Source organism: Apus apus, chromosome 11 (assembly GCF_020740795.1).
Source record: "Apus apus isolate bApuApu2 chromosome 11, bApuApu2.pri.cur, whole genome shotgun sequence".
Classification (NCBI taxonomy): Eukaryota; Metazoa; Chordata; class Aves; order Apodiformes; family Apodidae; genus Apus; species Apus apus.
The window spans coordinates 20848858-20859418 of NC_067292.1; the positions used below are offsets into that span (position 1 = coordinate 20848858).

Here is a 10561-nt window from a genome sequence, read left to right on the forward strand (position 1 = left end):
AGTAGCTGCTAAAGGCTTGGTTGAATGGTGGAATGAGTGCTGGGACGAGTCGTTTAACTACACAGGAGTTGTGCCCTAATAGACAGGTAAGACCCATTTGTCACTGCTGGAAAAACAGCTTCAAGGAAGAAGGGAATGAAAAAGCCACTTTCATGCACTAAAGGTGAACAGCCTGAGTTCTTGCCATAGGTAGAGTGTCACAAACCTCACGGACTAGAAACAGATCCTGTTTTCTCCTCTATGGAAACCTTACTATATCTCCCCTCTCCAGATCACTGTTGTTCACATCTGTGCTATCCCTTCAACAGCAAGGCTGCCAAAGTCCAATTGAGAGGCAAATCCTAACATTTAGAAATTTCTCAGCCCTTTCTGAAGCACTAACACATACAACTTAAAGGACTCACCAAAAGAGGAAGAAACCAGGAGCAGAGTTATAGAATCAAATGTTTAATAACTTTCCAAGAGTGAGTATTACATCCATATTTAGATCATATATAAAATAAGAGATGGAAAACAGGGAAAGAAAAAAATAAAATTAGTATCTTCAAGAGTGTACACTTAACCCCGTAACTTCTGCTGAATCCCCTCTTCTTCCACCTCTTCCCAATGTGGAATTATTGCTGGACAGAGCAGGGAGAAAAAAGGAAACACATATTACACTAGGCAGCACCAAGACAAACTATACTGGTAGGGCCCCAAGCACTCTCCTGAACCCCCCCAAAGGCTGCTACAGCCCAGAGGGCAGTGATGGAACCCCAGAGGTGTCACCTACTGTTAACACTGCTTTCTACCCTTCACTGAGATCTGCACCCAAAATCCTCTGTCAGCTCCTCAAAATTTTGCACAGGAATGTTCTCTGCTAAAAGAAGCACCTGCACTGGGATAGGCTGGCCCTGGAAAAGGAGTTGCTTCCTCACAAGCCTCTAGACTACTGCCAATATGCCAGGGACTCTGCTCCCATCACTGTGAGAGCAGAGCTTGGCATCTCCTTCTGCTAGGCAGCCACAGCCTTGCCTATACCCAACCACCTCCCAGCACCACTGGGCAGGTAGGCAGCAAGGAGATCACTGGGCAGGGAGGAGATCAGAGGGGAGTAAATTTGGGCTCAGGGGACACAAACAGTATCTTTCCTGGAAGACATACGTGGAGCTGCAGCTAGGTCAGAACAGCAGAGCCGCTGTGCTGAGTCATGGGTGAAAGCCCCAGAGATGCCAGGAGGCTGCTACACTGCCTTCAACACCAACAGGAAGGATGTGGGGAGCAAATGCACAGCTCACCCTGATCCTAGATGGGAATGACAACTTCTGTGTGTTTTGGCAAGAAAGCAAATCAGCTAGGCACCCTGACAGCCTGCTCACACCGGCAGCAGCAGGGGGCTCCCTGGCTGATGGCCTAACCAGAAGAAACTCTGGATTGTGAAGGCAGTGAGAGGAGAGGTGGAATGCCAGCCTGGCCCAGCAGCTGCTTGCCCCTCCTTGCCCACAGCCAGCTCACCTTGGCCTTGTTCTGGACAGGCAAATACAGCTTGAACTCGGCTGGGAGCTCATCCTCTGAGTAGAGCCGATCAGAGAAATAGACCCGTCGGATGCGACAGTTGGCGTGGATCTGAGAGTCAAAACAAAACAGTTTTGCTGTTATGCAGCAACCTGGATTCCTTAGCTCAGCAGCTGGAGAAGAGACCTCACTGTCTCTCTCCTAGTCTGACAGGGCATCAGAGCAGAAATGTTGGCCCATGCCCTCTGCTTTGTGTTAGATGCTCTCTCCAGCAATGCAAGCTGGCTCAGGAGATTTGGCCACACTCTGGCATCTATGCAAATTGAGATCTACCTCAATTGTTTAGAGGGTTCTTTGCTGTGAACCCACCTCTGGTTCTTCACTGCTACCAGCATTTGCTGGAACACTCTCAGCCTTAGCTTGCTGGAGTTTTAACACTCTTCAGGGCCACCCTGAGGTCAGGAATTAAGATTGTCCAGTCCATGCTGCCTCCACTATCAACTGGCAGTGAAGGAGCTGCTCCAGCCCCCTCAGGGGTATGAGAAAGCAGACATTTCTCAGGTGACTGCCCACCCAACTCCACACGGAGCTGCAGCAGGGCCATCCCAGCCAGCAGAAGACTGCAAACTAGTGCCTTCTGGGGCAGGATACACCTGCTCCTCACCTGAACTCTCAGGGTCTCGATGTAATTTGTCCCGTATGCCCGGCGGGTGAAGTCTGACAGGTTGAACTGGATCTGGTTCCAGCCGTCGTCCAGGCGCATGGGCATGGTGCAGATGAAGGGCTTCACCCGCGTCGTGCTCTGGTAGTTACTCGCACGGAAACGCCGGCGAACGTTCTTGTCATCCAGCACCTGGGGCAAGGAGGGCAGTCAGGGACCCCCGAGATAGCAGCTGCTCTAAAATCAGACTCAACCTGTCTCTGAGAAAGGCCTTTCCTACTCTCAACCTCTCACTTTCACAGCAGGAGTATTTTTAACACAGGAAACAAACCCATCTTCAGGAGTAGCAACGATGTGCCTGAGCTGACTGATGCCCCCACAGCAGAAAACCTGAAACATCACAATGTCCAAGAAAGCAAAACTGGTTGTTCCTCACCTGAACTTCAAAAGTGAAGTATTTCTTCAGGTTCTTGATGATCATCACTAGGAAAGGTAGTTTGATGCCCAGAGTCTTCTTTGGGTCAGCAGGGCATGTGATGTACGTGGTACTGAGAAGGACAGAAAAATGCTTTAGGATCTCACATGGCACAAAGCAAACAGCCCGAGTCCAAGTCTCTCCCTTGACCTAACGCAGCCTTGGAGGACCGGCAGAAAAAGACAGCTGTGATCCTAAGATCTCAACAACAACCGGGGCTTCCTGTAATGGAAGGGAGAGTTTCACAGTTAGCTGCAGGGAGAATGAGATAAAAGGCCTGTTTGAAATCCTGCTTTCCTCACCCAGGGCATTTAACACCTTCCTGGACAGCTTCACCTCCCCATTTTCAAGGCCATGTCAGCACTGTTTCTTAACACAACCTGCTCTTATCCTTGACTGAAAAGGTTGAGCCCTGCAGAGCACAGCAGAGGCCCTGTGTGCTCTATATGGCTGGGAAAACAGAGGTCATGAGCCCTAGAAATACACGTCACGCCTGGCAAGTTCTGTATCAACACATCTTGGGAGGAAGAGAAGTGTTGGCTCAGCCTGTCTGCAGGAGAGGAGTCTCCACTGCCCTTATAAGGAGCGTCCTGCTCTGAATCACCCCTGGAAAAGCCTTGGAGACTCTGAACCCGCTTGTGGAGCTGGCATCTCTCATCCCAATCGATGGAGACGAGGTTGCTACATGAAGGACCATAAGCAACTCCCCTCATAAATCTCCCTTTGATCTTCTGGCTGCCGGGAGAGGCTGTCACATGGGGAGAGCAGGGTAGGCCTAAGGCAACAGGAGATGCAGAACACAGAGTGCTACTTTCTGAATGGCACCAACTGCAGACCTGGCATCAAATACAGCTTTTTCCCTAAGTGATGGAAAAATAATGGGACTTGATTTTTATTTTTTTGTCCTTTGGCCCCACAGAGGATGACAGAGGCTCTACAAGCACAACCAGGGAAAGGCACAGTACAGTGCCTCAGAGGGGTATCAGTGACCTGACCCCAGAACATATTCTTCAATTTATTGACAAAGAGATGGTGGTAGAATCATCTGCTGGGCACTGATGTTTTTCACTCTGCTCCATGGTCAAGCCCCCAGGGCACACTAGGGCAGAAGGCATCTTCTCCTACCTGACATTAGTTCCTTCAATCTCCAGCACCAGTGACTGGATGTCATTGTCCGTGATCCGCTTGATGTGGCCATTGCGCACCTGGAGGAAAAGCCGGGCAGAGAGCACAGGTGTCACTGGAGAGGAAACAAGAGGAGCCCACAGCTCCCTGGAGAGGGGGGAAAAGATCCCAGGAAAACCCATGTATGTTCATTTGGCTCCTGTTGTCCTGGATGTCGCTGTTTCCAAGGCTTTGATCACTGCCCCAGAGAGGGAGGACTCCAGCTGGAGCTTACAGCCCAGCACACTGCATGGACAACCAGTGCAAGACTTCCAAATACACTAGAGTGTATCAAAATGCACTAGAGTGAACACAAGTGACTCAAGCCTCATGTCAGAGGCCCAAATAAACAAACAGAAAAGTGTCAGAGCAATAGCAAGATCAAATGAGAGTGGGATGAGGGAAAAAATGAATATAAGTATACAGGGGCAAGCAAAGGGAGCAATTAGCCAGCCACCAGTCACCAAGGCGTCTCCAGTGTTGGGCATGACACGCTGCCTCTGTGGGAGAGCAGGACCAGAGGAGGGTTTGGTTAAAATTCTTGGTAATTGCAGCACACACCAGTGCAGAGCCACCTTCTGCTCTGCTGAGGGGCAGGGTGATTTGGCTACTTAGATGCAGGCAGTCCCCCAGAGAGCTCAGGGAGGCCAGGGCTGGAGCCAGGAGCCAACAAACTTTCATTTTTCTCCACAAGCAATATGGCTGAATCCCAGGGTCTGAAGACTTATTTTTTGTTAATTAAGCAGCTCACTTCCCATCAAATTTATCTCCATTTAAAAGGCACTTTTGCTAATTAAGCCCTCTGCTCTTCCCCAGTGCTAGATCAGTAAAACTGCAATGCTCCTTCCAGCCCCACAAATTAATTTCTTTAGCACCCATCCCTGCTGCTAATATGTAGAATACATTAAGCTTCTAATGGAATGGTTCCAGTCATGAGCTACAAAATGATTTACAGGTTTAGCAATCCATCTTCAAAGTTTATTTCTCCAGAGGGTGATGCTGCATACATTTGTGGGAAGAAAGTGATGAGCCCTGCGAGCAGCCCAGCCCAGAGCAGATTCAAGAAGAAATCTCAGCCTGGGTCACCCAATAGCTACCAATAAGCACTGGAGTGCAGCTTGCCCTGCCAGGCTGCTCTGAACTGTGCTTCAAGTCCACATAGATTCTTCCAGTCAACATGAAGCTTGGAGAGGGGATCCTTACAGGAAAACTGCATCTCTCCTTTGCATCAAGTGCAACTCCCATGGATTTGTAGGTTTGTTGAGGGAAAAAATAACCACAAGAGATCTGGATGAGTTGCCTTTTGTTTTTGTAAAATCATCAGCCCAGCAGAGCACCATGTGCCTCTGCATGTGCAGTATGACCAGCATATGGGAAATGAAATCTTGGAAGCCACAAGGATATAGTGTGTGGACTGCACCTTACCTAAGCAGGGGACAACAGCACACAGCAAGACCGGCCTCCACACCGTGTAGAACAGCTTTCACCAAGAGTAGCTTACAGCTCCACAGAGAGAAGGTTCAGGTTTGTGCTTCTCTGGAGAGGACAGTAGCAGAGAAAACGGCTACATGTGCTTTAAGCCAATTAGTCAGCAGTGCTTCTCTCTGCAGCCTGGTCCCCTTCCTTAGGCTGGGAAGGCTTTTCTTCCCCAGATTACTGGACAATGAAAAGAAGCAGCGCTTCCTCAGCATTGCCAGAAACAGGATGAAAAACAGCATAAAAGAGAGGAGATAAGTACAAACCAGGACCAGACTGCACCAGAACCCTTCCTCCCAGTCCCACCTAGCTCAGTGTGTTTGTGAGCTGCACCATGGAACAGTGCCGGGTGGCACGGGTGTCCTTCTACATGATGCCATCCTGTGCGGGCAGGACAGACACACAGACATTTGGAGCCTGACGTCCAGCACCTGCTGGATCACAAGCCCACGGACCTTTGCGGTTTGGGTGGAATAAGCCTGAACAGTGTCACAAGTGCTCAGCACCCACGGGGCCTTGGAGCGCTGCCCCCAGGACGTGCTGGGGCCACACACACCCTGGCTGGGCCCTGTGGGTCGCTCTGCATCTGGAGGCCCACGAAGGCCAAGCTCACTTCCCACCTGCCTCAGGGACCCCTCCTCGATGGAGGGCATGTTTTGGTCCCAGCCAGAGGAGCACTTCCCTTCTCCCACCACCTCCGGGGGTCCTGACCCAACGGGCTTGCACACACCAAGAGTCAACCACCAGCTCCATCAGGTAGAGCCACTAGCTCTGCACCACCTTCCCCCAGCACCCCTTCCAAGGCCTCACCAACACGGTGGTCCAGGCTTGCCTTGACACCTAAAGATCCTATGGCCCAACCTCTCATACTTGTACCCCTACAATCACAGGATCGTTAAGATTGGAAAAGACCTCTAAGATCATCAAGTCCAACTGTCAAGGCAACATCACCATGCCAACTAAACCTTGGCCTGAAGTGCCACATCTATGTGTTTTTTGAACGCCTCCAGAGATGGTGCATCCACCACTTCCGTGGGCAGCTTGTGCTTGATAAATCTTTCAGTAGAGACATTTTTTACCAATATCCAATTACATTTTTTTCGTACTCTCCAATCTAAATATCCACACCAGAACATGGCTCTAAAGTTGAAAAAGTCCAGCCAGGCACAAGGTGGGAGGGATGGTCCTGCTGGGCTCCCAGCGGCTGCTCAGCAAGAGCTCCCAGTCCTGAGGGGCTTTTCCCTACACCTCACAGAAGCTCAGGAAGAGAAGTTTTCAGAAAACTTTAGAAATCTAAACAAAACACTCCAGGCCTCGACTTGGCCAATATTTTCTAGCCACCTTAAGCCTAAGAAGGTGGATTTTTGAAGCTGGAAAAAAGGACAATAGCCCTCTTAGGCAATAGAAGTTTTTCAAATGCCTATGATCCTCTGAATCCAGGTAACAGGGAATTTATCTGCTGTCTATAAAGACAAACTGAAAAAAGCTTTTTTCTCAGGTGCAAACCTCCAGTCTCGCAAGGTTTGGAGGGAGCAGCAGCTTCACAGACAGTTGTGTCTGAACATACGTATTTCTTGAGGCTGGTGTTGCTGCTAGCAACACCAATCAGATGTAAGAGAGCTCAGAGGAAGAGCAGGAAGGAGCAATCGCCGCGGTCCAAGGCCGACCTCTGGAGGCTCCCTCCCGCAGCGCTGCCGGCCGCCCTGGCCCCAGGCAACGTTCTTGTGTCAGCCACCGAGAGCTGAACCACAGACAGGGCTTCCCAAAGCCAGTGGAGCATCCACAACAGGCACCAGGCCCTTCTGCCTCCTCCCCACTCCAAGAAGGGAGAGGGAGAAAACAAGAGGCAAAAGCAGGAGGAACTGCTGTTGCACCTGGTGAACACAGGTTTGGGGGTGGAGCAGTGAGCAGCATGGACAGATCTAGGACAAGGATGCTGTGCAAGAGAACTGAGGAGCCCGAGAAAGGCTGCAGGAGATGACCCCCTGGCACACACTTGATTTTCAGAGGGGTATTGAACACCACCTGACCTTGCATCCTCCCAACAGCTTTTGAAATTGCTAACAATACTCCGTGTTGACATGTCAGCAGAAGGAACATGGAGAAATTAGCAAGAGGATCAATAGGTTTGACAAGTTTCATCGAACTGTTCCCCTTTGCTCTGCAGAAAAGCATCAGTGATTCCCCTGGACACTGGTCAGCATGTCTCCACACATCAGCGAGGGGGACCATGGTGGCAGGATGCTGCAGGAATAAACAGAGGACTCTGAACCACAATGGGCTGGGAGGCAAACAGAAACCACCTTGCAAACAGGTCTCAAAACCAGCACACACACTGCTGGGAGGCAGGAGAAGAGAGCATAGCCCAACAGTTACTGGCTCTCTGTGGACAAGGCTGAAAGAGGAAACTCTGTCTGTGAGGACAGTGGGACAGTTACTGCATTCTTCCCAAGGCCTGGACTCTTCAGTCCTGCCAGAGTCCCCTGGGGCAGGATGCTGGTGGCCAGGCCAGATTGGCTTTGGCAAGGTTTGCTGCCCACAGGCTACCCACAGCCCCTGGGGAAGCACAGCCCAACGTGCGAGTTAGCAGCACGATTGGGATTTTCTGAAGGGGCTGAGAAGGGGAGATAACATCCATGTGGAGTGAAGACCTGAAGGAATCCTCTTTCTCAGCTATAAGGCAGCAAGATGCCCTTCACCTTCTGCTGCTGCAAACACACCGAGGGTGTTGGGTCAGTTACACTGAAGTCCTTACAAACCCATCACCCCAACACCTTTTAAATGGAAAAGCAAGAGGTCAGAAAACCCAATCTGGTTTCATGCCACACCTGTGTGAGCAGGGGGGTCCTCACAAGAGGCTTGCCCAAGTGGCTGCTCTTTCTGAGGACAGGCAGACCTCTGAGCAAGGAGGAGCACCCACACACAGCCCCACTGCTCAAAAGGACACAGGGCTGAAGCTGCCGGGCAGTGCCAAGGGGCCCACCCCCATGCCAGCCCTGCAGCAGATTGCAGAAACAACCTGCACAGCCAGGGATAGCAGTACTAATTTTTCTTCAGCCTTTTCTGGCCAATCTAGCAATTATTGCACCCAAATGGACCCCTGCTCACAGCCACCATGTGAGCAGAGTTTCTGCTGGTGACCCCACCAGCAGTGGAGTGATCCCAACAGCATCACCCTGCATAGGACAACTAAGATTGGAAGGTGCTTCAGGCGGTCTCCAGTCCAACATCCAGCTCCAAGCAGGGTCAGCCTGGATTGCTGGTGACTTTATCCAGTCTGGAGACACTACATCCCTTTGTCTAAGGTCTTCAACACGTTCTGTCCTCACACCATCCCAATAAGATGTTGATCCTTTTTTAAAGACATAAGAACTTGTGCAAAAGCCCTGAGGGAGGCACATGCACAGAGCCAACCAGCTCTTTGCAAAGCTGCAGGGATACCCTACTGAAGGGGAACAGGATGGGTCTGCACCACCTGTGTGCCGTCCCTCCCCTTGTAAATGCTCTCCAGGAGCCCCCTGAGGTTAAATACTGCCTGCTGGCTGCCCTGAAGGCCTTCATCCTGCTGAAACCACAGGAATGTCAGGTTAGGTTCAAGCACACCTAACCGGGTAGCATCGTGGTAACCTCAGAGAAGGGAGCCCGCTCTCTGAGTGTTTTGCAGAATGACTTGCAGGCAGCAACACAGCCCCAGGCGGCTGGCGAAGGCGGGAGGCAGCAGGTCCCACCACCCGCAGCCTCCCTGATACCAGGTATCTGGAACAAGGCTGGGGACCCTCAGCAGAACTATGCTGGAAGAAGACAGGAGGGGAAAACAAACATTCCTTGACTCCTGGTACACCCGAAAAGCTGCGCACAGGCAACCTTTAAATAATTTAGCCAGACTGTTTAATGGCTCACATGCGGGAGGAGGCCCCATGCCAGTGACATCCAGCCACCGGTCGGTCAGTTTTCTGCTGTTTCCGACCTTTAAAGTGCTTCGCAGCCTGTTTCACTGCTGTGTCTCCTGGCACGGCGCAGACCCGCTCCCGGGAGCCCCGCTGACCGGACACCGGCCGCCTGCCCAGAGAGGCCCCGGGGCTGCCCGAGCCCCGCCCGCTGCTTCCCGGTGGGCCCCCCCTCGTCTCGCCACGCCGGGACGGCGGCGGCCCCGGGAGGATAATGCGAGCGGCTCCGCTGCTCCCCCGGCCCTGCCCCCCCCGGCCCACCTCACCTTCTTGTCCCAGATCTGGAGGGGTTTGCTGCCGATGCTGTACAGCACTGAGAGGAACCCGCTCTGGAACGTGTTCTTGAACATGCCGGGCCCGCGGCGGCCGAGCCGAGCCGAGCCGAGCCGTGCCGCCGCTCTCCCGCCGGGGCGGCCTCTTAGCGCAGCGATACCCGGGACAGCGGCCCCAGCAGCCCGACCCCCCTTCCGGTCGCCGCTCCGTGGTCACCAAGGAACCACCTCCCGCTCCTCCCTCCCGGCTGCCGTCGGGGCTACTTCCGGCCGCTGCTGAGAGGCGGATGTTGTGGCAGCGCGCGCTGCCATGGCAACGGGGCGGCGCGTGCCGGGCGGAGCGTGCCCGGGGCCCGCCCCTCGGCCCGGCCCGTGTCCTGCCCGCTGCGGCCGGGACAGAGCCGGGACAGGGCCGGGACAGAGCCGGGACAGGGCCGGGACAGAGCCGGGACAGAGCCGGGACAGGGCCGGGACAGAGCCGGGACAGAGCTGGGACAGAGCCGGGACAGGGCCGGGACAGAGCCGGGACAGGGCCGGGACAGAGCCGGGACAGAGCTGGGACAGAGCCGGGACAGGGCCGGGACAGAGCCGGGACAGAGCTGGGACAGGGCCGGGACAGAGCCGGGACAGGACCGGGACACGGCCGGGACAGAGCCGGGACAGGGCCGGGACAGAGCCGGGACAGAGCTGGGACAGGGCCGGGACAGAGCCGGGACAGAGCCGGGACAGGGCCGGGACAGAGCCGGGACAGAGCTGGGACAGGGCCGGGACAGAGCCGGGACAGGGCCGGGACAGAGCCGGGACAGGACCGGGACACGGCCGGGACAGAGCCGGGACAGGGCCGGGACAGAGCCGGGACAGGGCCGGGACAGGACCGGGACAGGGCTGTGCTGCATCCACCCAGCACCCAGGACTTGTGAACATTTTTAAATGTCCCAGTTACCCCACTGCAGGTCACAGCCACCACACGAGGGGACACACTGGTTTCTTGTCCCTGGCTGCACGCTGGGCTCTCAGCACGTTTCCCAGCTCTGTCCCAGGATTCTCCCTGTGCTGGTTCTACAGGACTGGA

At 53.7% G+C, this 10561-nt stretch overlaps 1 protein-coding gene across 1 annotated transcript; it reads right to left on the reverse strand.

Annotated features, from left to right (window-relative positions):
- Positions 1-431: 431 nt before the first annotated feature.
- On the reverse strand, positions 432-9732 carry CFAP20 (cilia and flagella associated protein 20). Its single transcript, XM_051629625.1, has 6 exons — positions 9484-9732; positions 3756-3835; positions 2592-2703; positions 2159-2347; positions 1495-1605; positions 432-620 (listed from the first exon to the last, which is right to left on the reverse strand). Exons 1-6 carry the CDS (start codon positions 9565-9567, stop codon positions 615-617), a joined length of 582 nt encoding a protein of 193 aa, XP_051485585.1. The 5' UTR covers positions 9568-9732; the 3' UTR covers positions 432-614.
- Between the last annotated feature and the right edge of the window lie 829 nt (positions 9733-10561).